The sequence below is a fragment of the Lissotriton vulgaris genome, chromosome 11 (genome assembly GCF_964263255.1).
Source record: "Lissotriton vulgaris chromosome 11, aLisVul1.2, whole genome shotgun sequence".
Taxonomy (NCBI): domain Eukaryota; kingdom Metazoa; phylum Chordata; class Amphibia; order Caudata; family Salamandridae; genus Lissotriton; species Lissotriton vulgaris.
Window position 1 is genome coordinate 154,421,483 of NC_141699.1, and position 24,112 is coordinate 154,445,594.

The 24,112-nt window shown below is 45.3% G+C and overlaps 1 protein-coding gene across 7 annotated transcripts in view; it reads left to right on the plus strand.

Moving 5' to 3' along the window:
- Positions 1–24,112, plus strand: part of KDM2B (lysine demethylase 2B) — a 1,060,697-nt gene that overhangs the window by 899,297 nt on the left and 137,288 nt on the right. For all 7 annotated transcript variants that reach the window (XM_086943000.1, XM_086942999.1, XM_086942995.1 and 4 more), the window contains one exon: positions 4,949–5,613. In XM_086943000.1, the coding sequence (XP_086799126.1) occupies positions 4,949–5,613 (665 nt within the window). The remainder of the gene's footprint in view (positions 1–4,948; positions 5,614–24,112) is intronic.

The following is a 24,112-nucleotide window of genomic DNA, read 5'->3' on the forward strand; positions in this document are numbered from 1 at the left end:
CTTCCCTGATGCCGGTCCCGACGCTTCCGTTGACATGGGCGCCAGCCCGATTATCATCCCCAAATCTGACAAGGAGCCAGAGGGGAGTCTCCCGACGCCTGCAGGGCCTTTGGGTCCTAGATCGAATTCTGAGCCCTATCCCTACAGGTTAGGCCTCTGGGAGGAGTAGGAGGTTGCTGTACCGTCTAGAATTCCAGCCATATGAGCACCAAAAGGACTGGTGTGATGAACCTGGTGATGCCAGAGTGACTACGAAGGAGCAAGCTTTTCTGCTTGGGTGGTGCGGAGAGCAGCTGAGATCTTTGACCTTCAGCTCCCTCGGTGGCTGTGAAGACTAATCTCTTGACTGAGATGCTGCAACCAGGAGTCTCCTCCTCAGAAACCCTAATCCGATTCAATGAGGACCTCACCGACGTCCTTCTGGGAAACTGTCCAATCCCAGCACAAAGGCTCCTGTGAATAGGACAATTGCCCATTGCCATTGTCCCGATCCTGGGGACCCTAACTTCCTCACCCAACATCCTACCCCAGAGAGCTTGGTGGTCCAAGCTTCCACATCCCAGGGCGCATTCTTTACTGCACCACTGGACTGTGAATCCAAGAGCTGGGCTTTTTTGGGGTAGAAAATGCTTTCTTCAGCCAGCCTGGCATCACGTTCGTGAACACTGCATGCCTGTTGGGCCGTTATTCCCACACAGTGTGGGATATGGTTGTGCAAATGCTGCCGCAGGTCCTGGGAGAGGCACAGTTACTCCACATCATCCCCAGTTGTGGCTACAGAAGGGGTTTTCATTTGTGCCAACCCTAGCCTAACCACTGAGCTGCTCAAACTTCCCAGTCCCTGTGTGGATGAGGACACGGTTCCTACTGGCCTCATGGGTTGAGTAGCCAGCGGTTTGGTCCAACTTCCACCACCCTAGCAGGTGCAACCTCCAACCTTCGTATTCTTGCCATTTTAGATAATGAGCGTCCACTTGGTGACAGGATCTGTCATCACCTCCACCACTGGCAGTCCATAACATCTGACGGGTGGCTTTTGAGGCTACTCCCTCCCCTTCAAGACCACCCCTCACTCCATCTTACTGGATGCGGACAGAGGATAATTTGTCCCTGTTCTGTAAGGAAGTCCTGACTCTCTTGGCTAAGGGAGCCATAATGTTTTGGGTCCAGAAGTAGGCTGTGGTTGTTTTTCCTGCTACTTTCTGGTCCCCATAAAGGACAAGGGCCTTCGTCCTATCCTGTACTTCTGAGCCTTCAATCTCATCCTCTAAAAGAAGAAATTCCAAGATTCTCACGCTAGCTCAGGTCTTGTCTGCCCTAGATCCAGATTACTGGATGGTAGCGTTGGTCTTGCAGGACACTTATTTCCATAACCCCGTCATACCTGCCCACTGGCGTTATCTGTGGTTCACGGAGGCCGCATGCACTTTCAGTTCACTGTACTCCCTTTTGGCCTTACTAGCACAACCCAGATGTTCACAAAAGTGATGGTGGTGGTTGCAGCTTATTTGCGCAGATCAGGGGTGTTAGTCTTCCCCTATCATGATGACTGACGGTTGAAGGTGGGCTCTGCCCAGACTGTCGTCTCCCACCTCCAGGCTACGGTGTACCTCCTACATTCGCTGGGGTTCACTATCAGCGTGCTGAAGTCTCACCTGACTCCCTCTGACACTCCCTTCAATTGGAGCTGTTCTGGACACATTTCAGTTTCAGGCTTATCCTCCAGAATGGCGAGTGCAGTATATTCAGGCTATGGTACCGATGTTTCAGCCTCTATCCTGGATTTTGGGGCGACTGGCTCTGAGGCTGCTGGTCTTCATGGCCTCCTGCTGGTCACACATGCCAGATGGCAGATGCAAACTCTGCAGTGAGGCCTGATGTTCCTGTTGCCACCGCATCAGGGGAATCTTTCTGGCGTAGTCCAGATCTCTGAGGGGACTCCTGGTCGGTAACAAACCGCAATTGGGTCACTGCCAGACCCCTCTCCCTTTCCCCAACAAGATCTTGCAGTAGTGACAGATGCGTCACTCCTGGGATGGGGCAGCCATCTGGCAGAGGTGGAGTTCAGAGGGCTCTGGCCTCCGGCGGAATCCGGGCTCCACATCAACATGTTGGAGCTCCAAGCGATCCAATTGGCATTGCAGGCCTTTTTGCCCTTTATCATGGGAAGGTTGGTACAAGTGTTTACGAGCAACACCGTCCACCATATGATACTGCAACAAACTAGGTGGGGTGGGGTCAGGGCCCCCTTGTCAGGAGGTCCTCCATATCTGGACATGTGTGGAACAGCAGGGCATTTCCCTAGTTGTTCAACACCTGGCATGTTCTCTGAATACCAGGGCGGACAAACTCAGCTGTCGATGCCTAGTGGATTGTGTTTCCAACTGTAGGTGGTGCAAGTTCTCTTTCAACAGTGGGGAGAGCCTTGATAAGATCTGTTCGCCTATGCCATGACCGTGCACTGTCAGGCATTTTGCATGCTGGAGTTTCGAAGGCAGCACTCTCTCTGCAACGTGTTTTTTACTCTAGTGGAGCTCCGGCCTCCTATACGCCTTTCCGCCCATACCACTCATGCCCAGAGTTCTCCAGAAGATCAGGAATGAAAGCGCCCCTAGTCAACCTTGTGGCTCTGGACTGGGCACAGAGAGTCTGGTTTTCAGAGGTACTGAGCATGGCCATCGATCCTCCAATCATGCTGCCTCTTCAGGAGGATCTTATCTCTCAGCAGCAGGGGAGGGTCCTCCATCCGAACCGGTTAACTCTGCCTTCGTGCGAAGAGATTGAGTGGCACTAGTTGAAAGCTTTTGACCTTCCTCCCGAAGTCTCCAATGTTATTCTGGCAGCCAGGCCTCCCTTCACCAAGGCTGTTAATGCCAGCCTTTTGAAGCAATTTGTATCATATTGTACAGGAAAATCCATTGATACTTTCTACCTCCCTTCTTGATATTTTGCTTTTTATTCTTACCCTTGTCCAGCAGGTCTCTGCTTTTGGTACTCTGTAGGGTTATCTTTCTATTCTATCTGCCTTCTTCCAACTGCCTGACCAACCCTCTTTATTTAAGTCCCTTATTGTAAATAGATTATTGAATGGCCTTGTACATATGTTCCTCCTTCTCCATTTATTATGTCTCAGTGGTACCTTACTTTGGTCCTCAAATTCTAGCCTCTTCAGAATTGTCCCTTCTGGCTGGTCATGTTTAAAACCGCATTTCTTGTGGCAATTACATTTGCCTGACGGGTGAGCAAACTGCAGGCTTTGACAACCACGCCTCCCCTTTTCTTGGTTTGCCCTGACAAACTGGTGCTGCACACACTTTCATTTGGGCCAATCTGTCACCTTGTCCACCTTCTATGCTCCTCCACATCCTTCCAAAGAAAAGGAGCGACTCCACCGTCTGGACTCAAAAAGAGCATTGTTGTTCTACCTTGACAGCACATGAGTTCCCGGTGGACAATCAACTCTTCGTGGGGTATGTTGGCTCAAAGAAGTGTTGGCCGCTGCAGAAGGGCACCATCTCTTGATGGGTCATACTCTGCGTCAAGATCTGCTGCGCATTGGCAAAGAAGCAGTGTCCTGAAGGCTTACAAGCTCATTCCACCAGAGCTAAAGCTGAAACCAGTGATTAGCACACAGTTTTTCTGTCCTGGATATCTGTCAGGCAGCCACGTTGGCATCCCTGCACACGTTTACTAAACATTATTTCCTGGAGAGTCTGGTCTGCAAGAATGAGCACTAAACCTGTTTGGTCCTTCTGGTTTAAATTTGTCTGCCGACCCTCCTCCGGGGATGGTATTGGTTGAGTATCTATTCAAAGGTAAGATATCTGCAGCTGGAAGTGTATCAGATGAACAAGTTCATTACCTTCGGCAACACCTTATCTGGCAGAGGCCAGATCTAGCCGTGTCTTCCTTCCCGATCCTCCCTGTTCTTCAGACACATTTCTAGCTTCAGGGCTGATCCCTTTATGGGGCCCTGTTTGGGAACACCGGTGTCAGTGCACTTAATGGTTCCAGGCTTCTGGCGTGGAAAGTTGTGAAAAAGTAACTGACACCAGTGCACATGGGTGGCGCCTGTATAGATACAGCGACGTCATTCTGGCGCCGACAATGGATACGAAGCAGATCAATGCCACCTCCTGGCGTGCAGGGGTACCGCTCGAAAAATCTTCCACATCAAGTCTGACACCTGTGAAAATTAAAGGTAAGGAATCTGTGGCTAGATATAGTCTGTCAGATAAGGTGATACCAAAGGTAAGTAACTTGTTGGTTACTTTCTGTAGGCTGGGAAGTTAACATGTTCAATATTTACACAGTTCTTGTTGGTGGAACTACCTTTTGGAAAATAGAGAATAGAAAGGAACATTTTTGGATCCTGAACCTTCATTGTGCATCAGTCTGACAATGAGGCGCACTCATTGACTAACTATTTTGTAAAGCAAGGAAGGTGCTTTTGTTCTCCATTCAGTGATATGAGCGCTTTTTAACGGAATGGAAGTATTCTTCTCCCCCCCTCCACCCCACCCCACCCCAAAGAATGGTGTCAAAACTGGGTATAACTTTTAGGGCATAGTAAAAATTACGCGTGGATTGTGCACATTCCTGTCTTTGTTTGCTATATGCTGCTGACTTATACATTTTCTGCTTGCAATACCAAAGTTCTACTTTATTAAGGGCATCATTTTTATATTACTGTGTTGCAATCTGCTAATTCTCTAAAACTTCAACTAGTTTTACTAAATCTGTATCACTATTGTGTATTTTATTTGGTGATGGTGACTATTGTGGAAGATGGTTAATTGGCTTCAGTACACACCTCCGTTAGAACCGTATAGCTCCACTTAATGTCATCTCTCCAACTGTTTGTTAAAGGAATGTATTCCGTTGCATACATTAAAAACTGTTTTCATAAAATGTATAGGTCAACCTAATTGTTGTGATCTTATTTCAGAGGAGATCATTGAAAACCCCAGAAGAACGAGCATTTATGGCCCAGACATTGAGGCATTTAAAACAGGAGCCGGAAGAAGAGCTGCCAGTAGTAGCACCTCCACAAACACAAGAAAGTGACCAGTCCAGGCCCAGTTCTCCAACCGCTGGCCCCAGCACTGAAGGGGGTGAACCTGAGGAAAGGAAAACACTTAAAATCAGGCGGCGAAAGAAGCTTCCCACTAAGGAACTAAGTAAAGAGCTCAGTAAGGAGCTAACGCAGGAAATACAAAAGACTGAGAATAGCCTTGCAAATGAAAATCACCAACCCATTAAGTCAGAGCCAGAGAGTGAAAATGAGGAGCCCATTCAGCCCTTCCTCAGTGATGAAAGGCTGCATCCATTCAATAAAGGGTTAAATGGAACTCCAAGGGACCTTGTTGCTAATCTCACAAGCACTCCACGAAGTATAACTCGACCAGCGCCTTCTTTATCGCCAACAAAATGTGTTCCACTGGAGCGTCATGTAATCAGGCCCCCGCCCATTAGTCCGCCCCCAGACTCTCTGCCCCTGATGAATGGTGCATCCCATGTTATGCGACGGGAGGTCTGGATGACGGTCTTTAGCTACCTCTCTCCCAGGGACTTGTGCATTTGTATGAGGGCATGCAGAACATGGAATCGATGGTAAGAAGCCTAGTGATTTAATTTTATGCATGATTGAGCAGTTTAGATTTTTATATATGTACCATTTTATTTGAAGTGAGGCTTTGCCTCCGGTGTTTGTAGTTGGTCTCGAAGAAGCAGAGTGACATGTACACAAGATGTAGCCTTATGGTTAGGAATGTCAAGTTGCCGGAGACAAAAAGCAGTTTTTACATTCAGTCATAAATTCTCTGATGAATTGGTGGCAAACAGGCCTCCGTCCACCTTCTAGATGAATTCTGTGCTGTTGCTTTCTAGTCTTCTTTTAACCTGTTTAGGAGTTTACCAAAGTTTGCAACTTCAAACTCATGAATCTGTGGTCCAGCTATTGAAGCAAAATTGTTTATTTTCTGATTCTGTTTGGTAAATCGGGCAATGAATGCATTAATTTGTTGATTACTTTTCTGTAGCTTAAACAGGATTGTGCCTGTTGGTGTTCTCATTTTACAAGTAATTCTCAGCAGTATTTGTAAAAGATGGGATAGAAATGTCTGGGCAGTGAGAGAAAACACATTAATTTTACTGAGCCTCCTATCATTGGAAGAGGGGTCACTTAATAATGTTTCTATCCTCTCAGTACAGCATGCAAATCGCTGCTGTTGGAGGAGGACCATGTGGTCTTAAACCACTCTCATTCCCCATCTGCAAGGGAGAATGCCTATGTAGCTTGCCCCTGAACTGTGGATGAATGGTGCCCCTGTGGTACCTGCGTTAAGCATTCTGCACCAGGGAGAACTGCCAGTGCTCCTCATGTAGATCAGCTAACATTGCACTAGCAAAAGATTGTGTGGTGAATGGCATGTCGCCATAGCACCATATTGCCAAATTGACTTGTATTGCCTGTGGCTAGAGGAGACCAGGCCTGTTTTCCCTTGATACATTTCCATGACAATTTGTCTTTGCCTGTCCCTTGAGGTCATGAACGTAGACTTCTTCAGTGAGAGCCCTCCAGGCAGAAACTGATTTCTGCCAATAGATGCTACTAGTTACTGCAGCATTATCTTTAACGGGTCGATGGTTCCCACCTGGCAATAGGGTCCAACGACTGCCAGGCAGGGGCTACTGCTCTTTCAGGGATATGTGCGTGTCTCTTGTTGAAGACTTCTGATAACGTTTCTTTTCTGTGATTGCTAGACCCCTTGTATAAATATTGTTTTCCCATCCAAAATGTACCTGGACTTTGCATTTTGTTAACTTAGAATGACTCAAATTCTCCACCATTAGATCTTTGATAAATTCACATGCTCGATTCATTCCTTGCATTTGACCTGAAACCCCAACAGTAATTATACGCTTTTAGTAAAGTCAGACTTCCATAGAAAAAGAGAAACACAGCTTTACTTTATAACAGCAGTCACATAATTTGAAAAGACCCAAAACAGCCAGTGAGGTCTGGATGCACAGATCTGCACTACCTTTAGTGAACGCCATACCACACGTTTCCAAGGCATCTCATGTGAAAGAAGTCTTTCAGAGGTATGCTCCAACCCCTTTTTTATTTTTTTAAAGTATGTTTCCATTGTGATTCCATTTTTTTTTCAATTCCCCTTCTCTGAACAGCTGTTTCTGGAGTTGGATATTATGAATGTATGTGTCTTTTTCCTGTAGCATCCTGTGATTAAGTAGATTGCATTTTACTGTGTGCAGGAGAGAGCTGTACTCCTATGACTTCTACACTTAATTTCTTAGGAAAATGTGCTTGTTGTCCCTTCATATGTCCATGATCATTTATCCAGAGGAAGAGGGTTGCTTATGAATTGGTCATTGTTGTTCCATTATGCCTTCTCAGGCCATATTTACATGATGGCTGATAATTTGAGACTGTCATCCATTTGTGATGTGATCCTGGTAGCCAGCTCCTCTGTTACAAAACGGATTTTGGATCTTAAACGTGTTCAATATGGGCAAAGTGCAGCCCCTGCCCTTTTTTTAAGGAGGAGAACCGGTTTGTATGGTTGCTTTTCTTGACCTTCTGAAATACGAAGACTTATGGCCATTGAGACCTTTCTGATCAAACATGCCTGATCTACAGGCTGCTGGGAGAAAAGCTGCTAAAGTAAATGACAGTTTTTTTCCACTGTGTATAGGTGAAAACGTGAGTTTTTTCAGGAATGTTACATTGCGTACTTGTATAGTCTTCTACAAAACTGGGTTTGTGATCCAAAAAGACCTCGAGGTCTAACTTGTATGCTTTTGGTAACCGTACACATTATGATGTTTTTCCCTTTCAGATTTGAACTGCAGTTCCTTTTATTCAAAGGTCACTATTGAAATGCAGTCTTAATTTTACCCTTTTACTTTTGATTCATGAACAATTTCAACTATCAACCATAAGTAACCTTTATCTCGTTACCTGAAGAATTATGCTTGTAGTAACTTTGATTTCCACATTTGATTAACTGAATTCCACTCCGCATTTACAGGAAAAAATGTTTTTCGTACATATCTGTAATTTTTTATTTTAATGTCAATCAAAAGATTTTACGTCCCTCATCCACCCTTCACACCTGTGGACGCTAAATAGTCTGGATGTTAGGTGTTGGCGTTCACTTTACATGAATAGGGCTTCGATCCACTTTTCCTACCTCTCTGGAAAAACAACTCTTCAAAGCATTTATTCCTTATTAGTTCAGAATGCTTCTAGTTTGCTGTTTTCTCTCCTCTAGATGACCTTTATGCACACATTGTGGGGGCTAAGGCAGCACTTGTTGTTTAGCTCCACATTGCAAGTCATCTGCAAGGCAGCCACATAGGCTTTGCCACAGTTACTATGTCAGAATTATGGATTAGAAATCTGCTTAAGAGTTGAACTTCAAATTGGTTATACTCTGTTAAACTTTTTTGAGACAAGAGATGGCTATCCCCTTCAAAAGATTGCATTTTAATATTCCATTGAGTGTAAATCCAGGTGGGAGCGAACATACCAGTAATACAAGCAACTTTAGTGGCCCATCTACTGATTGTCCATGGGTTTCCCTTCCTTCCCCACCCCCAAATCCTCTATCCAGATGACCTGCCTACCCTGCACTTCTCTAGCTGTACTGTTATGCGTAAATTGAAAGAAAAGTACTTGAATGTGGAAGCTGTTGGTATTTCAAGGTGGGACGACCTGTGGTGAGCATGCACCGGGATGTTAAAGCTTTAATTCTTACTGGTTAAGCTGTGTCCAGTTGTATGGACCTGCAACATGGAAGAAGTGGTAAAGTTTATGCTACCAATTAGTCATTATGGTAACTGGCACTTTTCCTTGTTGAATACTTGCAATTATGGTTTGCAACATAAGCAGTTGTAATACAGAGCACTGGCCAAGAATAGCGACTAGTTATAATTGAAGTTTCTAGTTGACCTTGTCACTGGATTGCTGTAATTGGTACTCAACTGGCTGAATTCTGTGACAGTACTGCTAAGGGATAATCTAATATTTCCAATATATCTGAAATCATATTCTTTTTTTCCAAAGAGTTTTTAGGATGCTTCTGCAAACATGAACTCTTTCTTCCCCCTACTTTATCTCAACAGGTCAGTTGTCATCTTATGTATTGACTTTAGCAATTTCTTTCCAATAGAATACACATAAATACCAATGTACTGTCCTGAATGCTCAGCACTGAGCACTTCCACTAGTCTCCAAATCAAAGAATTTCTACCACATCGCTTTGGTTTTAGTCTACCAGACAGATCTTCTCTCTGATCTGCTGTTCGTTTTCACTCTTAACTGCAATGGCTGTTGTTTTTTGAAGAAAAAAAATATATTGTTCAGAATTCAGGCACACCGTGGAATCTGGTTTGTGCTTATACAAAACTCAGTCTGTTGATATCAATATCCCGTTCAGTTGAAGAGTAATGCCTGAATACAACCCTGCTCAACCAAAGGGTTTGTTTATGTAAGAAAGCAAGATCAGTGGCATCAAACTTTATTTGCTCCTATGTTCTGTCGATTGTAGCTTATATTTTGTGTAACATGCCTATTTATGTACGGGTATGTGCTAAGAGTTAAACTGTGGGAACCATAACAAACCTAGTTTTTTTACAGATGCATTATGCGGCTGTGCATCTTCTGTGTCCCATCTCAGAAGTGACCCCGAAGCCACCATTTAACTGCCAACTCTGTGCATTGATGCGAGTTTCATACTTTCTGTGCCCTTCTAAGCAGATCAGGAATTAGCTCCCTTGATTTCTGTCACTTGACAGAAAGTATTTTACACAATATTCCGCCAGCTTGCAAGGGACATGTCTTTCTGGAAACCAACTGAGTTCAAACCCTGTAAGGATTGTCATTAACAGTTATCAGTGGGGAACCCACACAAGGTGGAGAGGATGTAGCCTTATTTTATTTTATTTATTTATTTTATTTCAAAAGGTTTATATAGCGCTACTGGACCCAGGAGTATCAGAGCGCTTTACAGACAGATAAACATCATGATGTAAATAAAACCAATTACAAGGTGAGTAATAACTCACAATGGGAAAAACTGTCATTAGTTAGACCAAGGAGTTTATGGAAAGAAACTAATTAGGTATGAATGAGGGGGAAGGGGAAGCGGATTAAAGATGGGAGAGAGAGAGGGAGAGGGGGAGAAGAGGAAAGTGAGAAAGAAGGGGTGGGTTGATGTGAATAGAGAAAGAGGGGACTGTATCATTATAGAGATGTTAGGTACCCCAATATTTGTTGAGAAGAAGTACCTTGAGTCTTTTTTTGAAGAGAGGGAAGGAAGGGTTGCAGCGAAGGTCTTTGGGGGGAGAGAGTTCCAAATCGTAGGGGCATTAACAGAGAAGGCACGTGATTGAGTCTTTTTGCATTTGAGTTTCGGGGGGATGAGGACAAGGGCATTGGTGCTTCTCAAGGACCTGGAGCAACCAGCTTTTTGTAGTTTGTCCGAGAGGTAAGAGGGGGTGTTTTGGTGAAGGGCTTTGTGAGTAATACAAGCCATCTTGAAGGTGGATCTACCTTCGATTGGGAGCCAGTTAAGGTTTTTGAGGATAGGAGAAATGTGATCAAATCGTTTGCAATCAGAGATAAGTCTGGCGGCCAGGTTGAGGACAGATTTAATAGGGGCAAGATGGACATTTGGGGTGCCTACAAGGGTGGCATTACCGTAGTCTATTCTGGAAAGTACAAGCGACTGGACAACAATTTTGAAGTCATCAGCTGTAATGAAAGGTTTGATTTTTTTTAAGGTGGAGAAGGGAGAAAAGAGCACCTTTTGCAGCATTTTTAATGTGAGGGATGAGGGTACGATGTTTGTCAATGCTGATGCCCAAGGATTTGACAGAGTTAGAGGAGGAGAGGGTGCAGTGGAGTGCTTTTATATCATTGATCCAGAGTTGAATAGGCAGGGAACTATTTTTGGGAGTGAAAAGGATGATTTCAGTTTTTTTGGGATTCAGTTTGAGATGATTAAGATGGAACCAGGCTTGGACTTTGTTCAAGGTGTCATTGAGGAGAAGAATGTCATGGTGGGTTTTGATCTTGTAATAAAGTTGAGTGTCGTCAGCATAGAGATGGTAATTTATATTAGCTTGTTTGAGAATAAGGGCGAGTGGTTCCATGAATAGATTAAAGAGGGTAGGGGAAAGGATAGAACCTTGTGGGACTCCAAGTGAGACAGGTTGTGGTTTGGAAAGGCAGTGACTGAGTTTGATTTGTTGGGATCTATGTTGGAGGTAAGAGGTGAACCATTGGTGAACAATGCCCTCAAGCCCAAAACGGTCTTTGAGAGTATTAAGAAGGGTAGGATGGTGGACAGTATCAAATGCAGCAGAGAGGTCAAGGAGGATAAGGAGGGAGGATTCGCCTTTGTCAAGAGAGCGATGGATATCATCTGTGATATTGAGCATAGCGGTTTTTGTGCTGCTTCCTGCTACCAGATTGGAAAACGTCAAGGAGATTGAATGAAGTGATATGTTTGTCTTACTGGGAGAGAACACATTTTTCAAGGGCTTTGGAGAGGAAGGGAAGATTAGAGATAGGCGTAGATTGTTCAAGTCATTAGGGTCAGCGGTGGGGTTTTTGAGGATGGGGGAGATTTGACCAAGTTGAAGGGACACAGGGACACAGCCGGTGGTAAGAGAGGAATTGATGATCTTGGTCCAGATGGGTGAAATGATGTGTTTGAGTTCCTGAACCAGCTGGGCAGGAAGAGGATCCTTGGTGTGAGACGAAGGTTTAAGTTTTGAGATAATGTTGAGTACAGTGGATTCAGATACTGGACAAAATTCGTTCCAGGAAGCATTGTTTTTGGTTAGGGTGTCAGTAAGGATAGGATCGGGATGGGATGGAGTAGGGAGGGGTCGGGGCAGAGGAGCAAGGTGAAGTAGGAGTGTTAGGAAGGAGGTGTTGGCTAACGGTAGATTGGTATGGGAGAGGAGGAGAAGAGAAGGATAGTTCGATCAGGTTGACTTTGTTCGCAAAGAAGCTGGCGATTTCCTCACATCTTTCCACAGTGTCAAGTGTTTTAGGGGGGCAAGAGGAAGTTTGTTTTTTAACGATGCAGAAGAGTTCTCTGGGACGGTTTTAGGCCTGGTCAAGTTGTGAACGGAGGAAGGAGGCTTTTTCAGTGAAAATGTGTTTCTTGTATTTGGCTCTGGCATTTCTGAGGAGAATCAGGTTATCAGGGAGGGATGATTCCTCCATGTGCGTTCAGATTGTCTGAGGGCCCGTCTTTCATTGTTGAGGTCAGAGTTAAACCAGGATTTAGGGGGTATGTTTTTTTGATGTTTAAGTTTGATAGGGGCAATTTGGTCAAGCACTTGAAGGATAGAGTTATTGTAGTGTTCAGTAAGGTCAATGGTGCTGTGAGAGGGGGGGTAGGAGTAAGCAGGTTTTGATAGAAGATTCCAACTCGCCAGGGGGATAATTGAAGAGCGGATAGGGGTGGGGATAGTAAAGGAGCAGTTCAAAGTGAAGAGGATAAGGTGATGATCTGACCAGTCAACTGGAAGAATCATCGAGAGAGAGGCAAGATCCTTGCTAGTTATAATAGCATCTAGGGTGGCGCCTTTCGAGTGAGTCGGGGCTTGGCAGAGTTGTCAGGTCAGTAATGTCCATGATATCTTTAAGGAGGATGATAGACGGTTCGTTTTTATTATTCCAATGGATGTTATAGTTGCCGAGAAAGAGATTATAAGAGTGAGTGAGCAAAGATTGAGTGATGAGATCCGAAAGCTCTTCGGTAAAGGGGATGGGATCGCCAGGGGGGTGGTAGATAGTATGAAGACGAATGGTGGGGGAGTCAGGAGTGGTAAGATCAACGCAGAGGTATTCAAAGGTAGAAGGGTCCTGGGAATGAACAAGTGTGAGAGTGAGTTCAGTTTTAAAGATTAGGGCACGGCCACCTCCAATTTGCTTTATTCTGTCTTTCCTAATGATGGAATATCCAGGAGGAATGAGCCGGTCAAGGATAGGAGTAGAGATGGGGTTGAGCAAGTTTCCGTAAGGAAAGCAATATCTATGTTTTCATTCAGGATGGTTTCCGCAATATCAGTCGCATGGCAGGATGCGGATCGGCAGTTAATCAACATGCAGTGAAGTGGAGTGAGATCAGGGTTTTGAGTAGGGGGCTCAGGGAGTATGAAGGTTAGTTGTTGTGGGGGTCTAGGCGATGTCTGGTAAAGGGGAAGTCGACTCGTTCCAAGGAGAACAGGGATAGTGGACCGCAGAAAAGGGGTATTTGGGGCCGAGGAGGGAAGGGGAGAGACGGTGGGGTTCGTGGAAAGATTAACCTGCATGGTAATTGGGTGTAAGCAACATGATGAGAGCTAGAAATCCCGGATGCCGAGTGGGGTTGGGGTGACATGGAAGGATCAATGGGTTTGGGGGGAGGTCAAGCAGTTTGTAGGGAGGAGGGAACTGTGAGAAGAATCGATGATACCAGTGCCAGGGGGGCTGTTATTGGAGGAGGAGTGGGGGGGGTGTGGAGATGTGCGTGAATGGTCAGAGAAGTGGGCTTTAGTAAGGAGTGAGACATCAGATCTTAGGGAGGATTATTCTAGAACAAGGGACGAAAGGAGAAGCTCAACATTAAGGAGTGATAGAGTAAGAAGTGAGGAACGGAGTGGGTCAGAAGATATTGGGAGGAGAGAGAAATAGGGGTTGGAGTTAGGGAGAAGGGGGAGAGGAGAAGGGTGTTATGACGGGTGGGAGGTTTCGAATTGGGGAGGGGCCAAGAAGATGGGAGTAATTGGGGCATTGGATTTGGTAAAATCGTTTGTTAAATAAGGGGGAGGGGTAGTCCGGGATGTAGATGTAGGTGTGATGAGAGTTGCAGGGGAGATCAGGGGCAAGTAAGAGGAAGTGGTCAGCGGAGGGGATGTAGGAGTTGCTGGGGGAGTATGGGGGGGCGATAGAGCTAGGGGGGAGGATAGGGAGCATCAATGGGGGGGTGTTAAAGGAGTCAGAAGAAAAGAGGTGAATGGACGAAGGTGTATTGTTGAGAAGAGGGGGGAAAGGGGGGGTCTATGAGAGGGGCTGGAGGGGACGAGGGAGAGTGGAATGACGAGGAGGATAGGGGAGGTTTGTCCAGGGGGAGATCACAAGGAGAGGAGTGTTCAATAGTACTTAGAGACTGCAGGGTAGTAAGGAGACAGGGGGTTGAGTCAATAGTAGAAATATCGAGCAAGTTTGGGGGTTTAAGAGAAATGTGTGGAGCAGACCCTATTTGGGAGAGGCAGGGCGTAGGGGAGGGGAGTAAGGAGGGAAGCTGGAGGTGCCGGGCGATTGAGGGGGGCTGGAGGAGCAGGGAATTAGGGTTGGGAGTTAGGATGGGAGAATAAGAGAGGAGGGGATATGAGTCATAGGGGAGTAGGGAGTCCGTGCTAGTATTGGTATTGAGAGTTTGAGTAGATAGTGGAGGGTGGGAGTGGGCGTTAGTGTTAGGAGAGGTAGTAGGTAGATCAGAGATAGGAGATAAGGGGGTAGGCAACAAGGGGGGAGATAATGGAACTAGGGGAAGAGAGGGGGGAGTTGAGGGACTGATTGAGGGATTGAGATAAGGTACTAAAGTGGAGTTCGAAAATGTAGAGGTCAGTTTCAGAGGCTTGAATGAGGATATTACCAGATTTGAAGATGGAAATATCAATTTCTCCAGGAAAGGAAGAAGAGGGGGTGGTGGAGAGTTTAATACCGGATGGAATGTTGCGAGAGTTAGTGACAGGGAGGGTTTGAAGAAATAGTCTTTTCCATTTAGAAGGACGTTTGGAGAAGAAGATGTAGTTGGTGATTAGGGAGGAGTTAAGTGTATTGAGGTAATCAGCAAATAGGGTTTCAGAGTGGAGACAGAGGAGATCGTGTTTGAATTTCTTCTTACCATGTTTGGTGAGGTGGGACGTGTAGAGGATAGACCAGGAATTAGTGCCAAGTTTCGAGATAGGTGATACAGAGGAAGAAGGGGAGAGAGAGAGGGGAGGCATGATTGGGAGAGAATGGAGAGAGCGAGGAAGGGAGAATAAAGATTAAACCGTGAATTTAATTAGAAAAGGAAAGGCGGAGATAAGGAAGTGATACATTAAACTAAAGCAAAAAGTTACAGGGAAATGAGGGAAGGCAGGGTAAGAGGACATCCAGGTGGGGAACAATAAAATCAAATCGAATAAACAACAACAAAAGAAAGCATAGTAGTAAGAACAAAAAAAATGCAATTGCAATAAATAGATAACAGGAATATGTGCAATACTAAAAAAGGGAATTAAGTGACTGAGGCTAAAGAGAATAAACAGAATAACAAACCGCAAGAAATAGAAGTCACTGCCTAAATAGCGCAAAAAGAGTTTACATTAATTATAGGTCTGTGCGTTTAGGTCATATGTCGGTGAGATTAGATAGTGCACGTAATTCCAAGGGAATGGGGGAGTATCCTGTCAAAGGGAGTAATCAGATAAGGAATAGGATGGTGAGAGTAGAACACCATCAACACAATACAGTATGAACTACGTGGATATCGTACAAATGTTACATTAGTTAAGGGTTGGTGTAAGTCCCACTGTTGTGTTTCTAAATTAGGAGAACATTTAGTAGTATATTGCGGCCCTAGCACTTCATTAGGCTCAAAGTCATCAGATTAATCCAGACGTGATTCTTATACCATTTATATGGTGTAAGGTAGATAGGTCCCTAGTGCATGGCTGTACTTGTGCAACTAGAGGCAGGCTGATTGTGAATCAGGCCGTGCTCTGTGACCTCGTAGAGAGAGCAGAGAGGTTGTCGTTAAGAATAAGTGCATATAAAAACATATATATAAAATAAAATAAGAATACAAAGTCTAATCAAACATTTTCGGAAGTATTGGCCTAATTATATAGTGAACAAATGGGAGATGCGCTATGGTGAAGGACCGACAAAGATGAAAAGGGCAAGGTCAGTTACCTCTTAGAGAGTGCAGAGAGGTTGTTTTAAGAATAAATGCAGATAAGAAACATATATATAAAAGAGAATAAAAAGTCTAGTCAAAACATTCTCAGGAGGGGGGGGGGGAGAGGACTCTGCTTCTATCCGCACTGAGAGACTGCATGTAGGCCAAAAGGACAAAGGCGGCCGAATCTCCAGAGTCCGGAAACAGCCACCGGCCCCGGGTATCAGCGTTGGTTAGGACGAGTGAAAACAGCAATTATGTCAGGCGCCTCGGCCGGGGATCAGCGGCGGTCGGGGCATGTCTGGCGCCTCGGCTGGGGATCAGCGGGGGTCGGGGCGAGCGAAGCAGCAATGTTGTCTGGCGCCTCGGTCTGGTCTTCGGCAGCAGTGGGGGACAAGGTGTGGCGGAGCCAGTCAAGCGGAGATTTCCCTTAGGCACAAGGGGAAACCGAGGATCGGTGTTCGAAGTGGAGCCAGAGACTCAGTTGGGCGGAGCAGGTAATGGCAGATCGGGTACACAGCATCAGTGTGGATTCGCCTTCCGTTGACAGGAACGAGAGGTTGAGGGGTTAAGACTCACCTCTCCGCAGCCAGCGAAATCGGAGCGTGTCACTTTGATGGGCTCTATGGCGGCTGGAAGATCCGAAGTCCGAGATCCCGTGCACCCGCCTCTATGCTTCAGCCCGGCAATGCTCCGGTAAACGACTCGTGGGGGGCGAGCTGCACAGCCCCCGGGTGAGCCGTGGAAGGGCGAGGCAGAGGCAACTGCGGGCAGGACCCCGTCACCGCGTCAGGAGCAGGCCTCTGAGATCGATCCAGAGAGGAGGTCGTAGTGTCGTGGTGAGCTGTGAGGTGATGAAGAGCTGGCAAAAGCGAGTCAGAGCGGCGGACCAGGGGAGCTGGGAGAGTCGAGCCACCAGAGATTTACGCACTCTTAGGTAAATTCCCCGTCCCGTTTTCTTCCTGATTATCCACTGGTCGTCAGGCAGTGGGAAGGCAGGGTTGATCAGGGATTTAAACTGTTTAGGTTATCCGAACCCTGGAGCTCTTTGCTCGAGCTCCCTACCGAACCGGCCGACCCGAAGCAGGGGAACCAGGTTAGAGTCTCGGCACCGATGCTAAACATCCTGTGATTTTAGGCAAATCACTTAATCACCCCGTGCCTAACAAAAATTACTTTGCCCATTTGTAACGAAACTAGTGCTCATGTAAAGCGATCTGAAACCCGATGTCTCAGGTCTACTTCGTGCTATATAAAATTCTATTAAAAAAAAAAGTCTGTCTCTAGTGTCTTAACATCATGCAAAAAATGCACTCTGATGAACCAGAAGGCCAACCAGGACCACCACAAGGTCAAACTGTCACCAAGCACCTTAGGAAAGCTCGAAAGGCTTGGTTCTGTTCAAAGTATAGGATGTGTCTTCTGTCTCAAAGCTGCTCCCTAGAGTGATCTTCATTTTACTCCAAAGTGTTCATGTAAGTCAAAAAGTCAGAACATGGCTTCCTTTCCTCCAATGGCTCACATCAGGAGATGTCGCTTAGACGTCATGGTACCTCAAGATATCGATTGCCCACCGCGGAACAAACTCCTTGTAAGTCTCGATCCAGCCAGAGTACCCAGCCCCTCGTTGATGCCACAGCGGATCGGGCGGGGAGAGTGTGTTACCCAGAACACCGGGTCATAAGTTTCTATATTCCGATGCTGCTTGCCCCGTCTGGAGGATCTCCTGTCGCAGCAGCAGGGTATGGTTCTGCACACAGACTTGCCCGACCTACATCTCAGTGTTTGAATATAGAGTGGCAGCAGTTGACTGCTTTTGATCTTTCTCACAAGGTAATAAATGTCATCCTGGCAGCCAGATGTCCCTCCACAAAAACCATCCAGTCCTCATGTTCCCGAAGCACTACTGCCTGGATAGCTAGATCCAGTGGGAAAGGCATTTTGCTTGTTTGGTCCTGCACGATCTTCTGGTATAAGCCAGAAGATCACAATTTACTTACCTTTGGTTATGCTCTTTCTTGTGGGTACTTTATCTAACTGCAGATTCCTCACCGACCCACCCTCCTTCCCGTTCTGTAGAATGAACTTCTCGGGTCCATTCTAATAAGATTCCAAGTTGGAGATCTGCACACCGGCACAAACTGATTCCTAGGGGCTCGCGTCTAATAGTATGTACTGATAGCTGAAAAACTGATGTCAAAGCACAGAGGTGTTGGTTCAAAGTTGCTTTTGTGTTTTGCTGTACTGTTTAAAAATGAGTAAAAATTGCACTGATTACTTAACATATTTACTTTGTAAGAAAAATGTAGGTCATAAATGTTGTCCACGTAACTTAAGCACCAACCCTAGAGCATCCCAGTCCTACTCCAGTGGCCATACAGCATGAAGGCCACATGAGCTATATAACAAATGTCAACTTGTGAGATCCCCAAGGATCAGTTTTGTCCCTCTGAGAGGTGAGACTAATTTTGACTTGTGCCCTCAATATCATGCAATACATAAGATAACGCAGCATATTTAGAGAGTTAGGACACAAATAATCACTAGCAATAATACAATTTGCGAGGCCCATGCAGACTTCTTAGTTGTCTATAAGTAAACATACCTCGGCAGTGACCTGATCACTGTACAGGGGAAACATCCTTTACAACGCGGTGTTTACACCACGCGACCTTTACGACGCAGCCATTACAACGCAAGTCATTACTACGACTTGCGCTGGATGGCGCTCTTGCTTAAGGAATAGTTTGATTTTCTATTCCAACACCTTCCCTACTGTTATGTGGGCTGGAGTTGGAATTGAAAATTAAATTAATCCATAATCCAGCACCCTCCAACGCAAGTCGTTGTAACGACTTGCGTTGTGAAAACCGCGTTGTAAAGTACCGCGATAAAAATAATCGCGTTGTACTGACCTACATCCCCGTACAGCATTCGGATAAATGACTCACAACTTAATGTATGAAGAACATGCTTGAAGAAGCTAGCCACTCTTTAAACAAAGGGAGACGGATGAGACAAAAGACCAAAATAAATCAATGTTGAATGGAAGAGAAAGTTGGGAGAGGATGAAGTTAAAAGTAAGCACCAGGAGAAAAGGAAATGTGCAGAAGAAAAAAGAGGAAGGAAGCAAGAGACCATGAAAGAAAAAAACTAAGAGTAAAGAAAACTCTGAAGAAGAAATAGAGACTACGTGAAAGAGAAAAGAATACTAAAAGAGAAGTAGTAAGAATAAAAGAGGAAGGGAGGGGTGAGTGCGTGGATGGAAGAAAAGTAAAGCATAAAAGGTAAAGAGAAAAAGGAGAAAAAATGCGAGAATAGGAGAGAAGACATGAGAAAGCAGAATAAAAAGGAGAAAGAACAAGAATGAAAAAAGAAGGCAAAAACTAACGGATGCTAAACAAAGAACCAGTAAAGGGGAAAAGCAAAAAAGGAATAAAAGAAAGAGACAGAGGTATAAGTGAAAGGAGAAGAAGGAAATAAAATAGAAAGAGGTAGAAAAAGGTATCCCTGAATAAAGGAAGTAACCAGTTAGAATAAAGAGTGAATAACAGCGGAGTATTTTACAACTCAATAAGGAAAGGTAGAAACAAGTAAAGAGAAAAAGAAAGATTAATGTGAAAAGAGGTTAAGGCAAGAGGAATGAAAGGGGAAGAAAAAAATAACAAAGAACGAGAAAGGAGAGAAAAGGAAAGAAAAAGGTGAAAGAAAGACAACATATAATTGAAAAAGAAAGTCCGTAAGAAAAAAGGATAGATAGGCCTAATTCACAAAGGTACACATCCATGTTTGTGTAAGTTTATACTTTTTCAGTATTCATAATACTGGGTTTTAGTAGTAAGTTTATGAATGCCGAGACTCCTCTGTCTGGGCGTAACCTGTCCTATCATTTTATGTGTGGAGTTTTGGTAGCTCATGATCGACCTGTTGGGAGTCCCCTGCACTGCATTATTACTTGCATAAGATATAATACATCATCTTGTACCTCTGCATAGAATGCTCATACTGCTACTACCACTACATTGACACTGGAAGAACTAGAGTGAATGAGTTCATGTAAGGGTTGGAGTTAGTATCATGGTTAGTATTGGGGTTCGGTTTAGTGCTGGGCTTATTGTTCTGTCCAGGTGTGGCTTTAAGGTTCGGATCAGTGAATCGGAGACAGTCATGGGCGTGGTTGTGGTAGTGTTACGTGTAAGTGTATGGCAAATCTATCTATCTATCTTTTTTTTCGGGCCACAAGGACCCCACTGGAGCACAGCCTAAAAACAAATACTTCACATTATGATACCTTGCCCTTACCATGTAGCAATGGCGTAGCTAGGCCTTTTGCCTCCTGTGACTGCCCCTGACTTTGCCTACCATGGCGGCAGAATGTAAGAGCGGGGGGTGCTGGCGATTCCCCCACAACGGCCGCAGGTAAGAGGGATGCCTCCCCTTGCTATGTCACTGCCATGCGGCAGACCTCATACCTTACATCTGCTGTTTGGATACGATTCCAACAGGAACAACTATGAAGGGGACAAATTTGCCCCCAAGTACGATGAGGATAATTGGTCGAACTTCAGGATGCCAGTGGTCTGGGCACTTCACCAGACACTGGACTTTGCTCTCCCCCTGACACTGGGCTTGTCTCTCCCCTTGGTCTTGCCAGTGAGCATAGTGCTTCTTTTACAATGGTGACGAGGTGGGGTGCAGAGGTCCTTGGCCTGCATTTCCCTACATTGGAGGTCAAAACGAATGCCCCTGCTGAGGATCTTCAATCCGGTATAGCACCTATTGAATCTCTTGCCATTCAATGAGGCTTTAACGGATACCTTCCTAGACTTGAGCAAAGTTGTGTTCTGGTCCCCCAGTTAATAAACTGGTAGCTCATCGCTACAGACTGGCACCAGGCAACCCTGACTTTTTCACACAACACCCTACGCATGAGAGCCAGGTGGTCCTTGCATCCATCAAGAGTAAACCATAACGCCTTTCCTGACCATGAGTCGTAAGTGCATGGAAACATTTGGTAAGCACATGTTTTGCTAGTCTTATTTTGTGCTTACCTAATGCCAGCTGCCTTCTAGGCCATTAGAGGCATGTCTTATAGGATACAGTTGGTCAACTCACACTGCCAGTTCCAGAGAACCCAGGGGCTGTCTTTAGGCCAAACCATACAGGGCAGCTGGTATGTGACATAATTTGTTATATGGTCTGGCCTCAGCACAACTGATTGCTTGGGTTGGGCATTGGACACGAGTTAAATATGCCTGGGCCACACCTGACGAGGCTTGTGGGCTTTCCTGGGGATGTTCAGGCATTTTTGATGGACATGCCACTTGATAGCTGTCATCTTTTTGATGAAAAAGCGGACTTAGACCTGGAATGCTTTAAAAAGAATCATGCCACAACATGTTCCCTGGGGTTTCCAGACAGTAACCTTAGTGGGTTTGCCCCTTTTGTGACTACATTGGGTGTTTTAATTTTCAGCAATCCCAACTCTCTGCCAGCACAACAGTGGTCATGGATGCATCACTACTGGGTAGGCTATCTGGGAGAGGTGGAGTTTACCTGTCTCTGGAAGAAACACACCTCCACATCAATTTGCTGGGACTGCGAGTGATCCTTTTGGCATTGAAGGTCGTCAAGGGGAGGCTGGTACAGGTTCTCTCGGACTTCACTAACATAATGTGATATTGCAACAAGCAAGATGGAGTGGGGTTGTGGGTCCTGTGCCAGAAGGCTCGCACTTCTGAAAGAGGCTGACTTGTCATGAAATTTCTCTGGTCATGAACCACCTGGCGTGGTCCTTTAACACCAGTGCAGATGAACTCAGACTGACACTTTGCGGATAATGAACGGTAGTTGCATCCAGGCACAGGGCATTTTCCAGCAATGGGGAGGGCCCCGGCTCAATTGGGCATTTTCATCTGTGTCGACAAATGTCCGCGTTTATGCGTGCTAGAGTTACCAAGAAACCTCTCTCTCAGAGCCTTATTCTGCCTGGAGTGGAGCTCAGGACACTCCTTGTCTTGGTGCAGTTCACTCTCACTTTCCCAACCATTTCTGACAGTGTTGCCAGGCGCATTACTGCTGAAGTGAGGGGTGGGTCTGCATCATCTGGAGGAAGTGAAGAGCAATTAACTTTGGTCTCAAGTGGCAGGCTTGCTCCGCATCATTCTTCTGGAGTTGCGGAACATTGGTCAGGGGGAGGCTGATTCAGGTACCCCAGACAACACCACTACCTTGCGGAATTCAATATTCAGGTCAAAATAGGACTCTGTTCTGAGAGGCATTGTGTCTGAAGAAGGCTGTAGCAGCAGAACATCATTCTAATCTCCATCCACTTAGTTGGCTTTCTGAAAGCCAGAGCGAACTAATTGAGCAGACGTCACCTGTAGATTACGAGTGGTGTCTGCATCTCGCTGTGACGCAGGGCATCTTCCAACAGAGCCTGGAACCCTGGCTCTATATTTTAGGCATTGTTTAAACTTGCAGTGTCAAAGTTGTGTACGTTTTTGTTTCAACAAGAATACTTGTTTGGAGACGCATTCTGGCTGGAATGGAGCAGTGGACTCCTGTATGCCTTCCCACAGTTTCCACTCCTGCCCAGAGCCCTGGAGATTTTGAAGAACAAAGGTATGCCGGGCGGTAGGACCTATTTGTATCCAGGTGCGGTGCTTGGAACACAGACCCCTTAAAGGCAGAAATGTGTGCATTGTCCTTTTGTTTGTGTCGTCTTTAGCCTAACACTGCTTTGCAGTAGGTTATTTGTCAGCCCCTTCTGTCTTTTTACGTTTGCCTAACGAACCAGCCTGATCCAAATCAATGTTAAGAGGTTTATTATAGGTTCGACACACGTTCCCTCCCAAGCAATTTGTGATTCCATAGTCTCACCATACCCTTGTTTTGATATTCCTTATATCTATGCCATTTGAAAGGATGCAGAACTGCTTCCTGTGTCTTTTGACCTTGAAGACTGTCTTCTCATTGTGATAACGTCAGCTAATTGCTTGAGCGAATTACAGACACTTTCAGTTCAACCGTCTCACACCACCTTTTTTGCGCAAGTTAGTGCTGAATGCACTGGTGGACTTCTTGCCTAAGGTTAGGCAGTCCATCACTCTACCTGCAGTCTTTGCTCCATGCACCCCTTGAAAGAGGAGGAAAGAGTCTATTGACAGGACTACAAAATAATTCTAAGCCTTTACTAAGATCATACAAAGAATCACTGAATAGACTAACCGTTTTTTGTTGGATTCCCTGAAGCAAAGAAATGGAAGACTGTGCAGAATAGGACATTGTTGAAGTGGCTAGTCCTCTGCATAAAGAACTGCTATGCCCTGGTGTAGGAAGCTAGCTCTGTATATACTATACCAAAGCGAGATAGTGTGCACGGAGTCCAGTGGAACCTCAAAGGTAGGCAGAGGTAAAAGTAGATACCACCTTACTCTGTATTTGGGGTAGTGTGGGCGAGCAGTAAGGCTTTATCAGAGGGTAGTGTTAAGCATTTGTTGTACAAACTCAATCAGCAAATGATAGTCGAACACTCAAAGACTAAATTCAGACCAATTTTGTTTGTAGAAGACATACAGGTAGATTCATCAAGCCGAAATCGGCTCGCAAAGGGCCAGATTCTGAGAATCTGGCCCTTTGCGAGCGCTATTTTGCATTTGGGATTCATCATCCCAAATGCAAAAATCGCAATTATAGAAATCGCTAAATTGCGATGAATTGCATTTAAGGAATCCCAATTTGAGATTCTTTAAATGCAATTCATGAACCATTTAAAAATTGCGAATTCGCAATCTGGGGCCGCTATTTAGCGCAAAGTCTAACTACGTGGTAAATAGCGGAAACTTAGAAAAATGCACTTTAGTGCATTTTTCTAAGTTGTATGTTACACACTCACATGTTCTTTGGACATGTGTGTGCGCAACACCAGTGTACATTACCATTTCAGGGGTGCTACAGGGTGTCCTTTGGACACCCTGGCACCCTTGAAATCGCTTCCTTATTTGCGATTCGCTATTTGCTAATCGCAAATAAGGAATGACTCTCCATTCATTCCTATGGGCCTTTAGGCCCATAGGAATGAATGGGGAGTCATTCCTTATTTGCTATTAGCAATTAGCGAATCGCAAATAAGG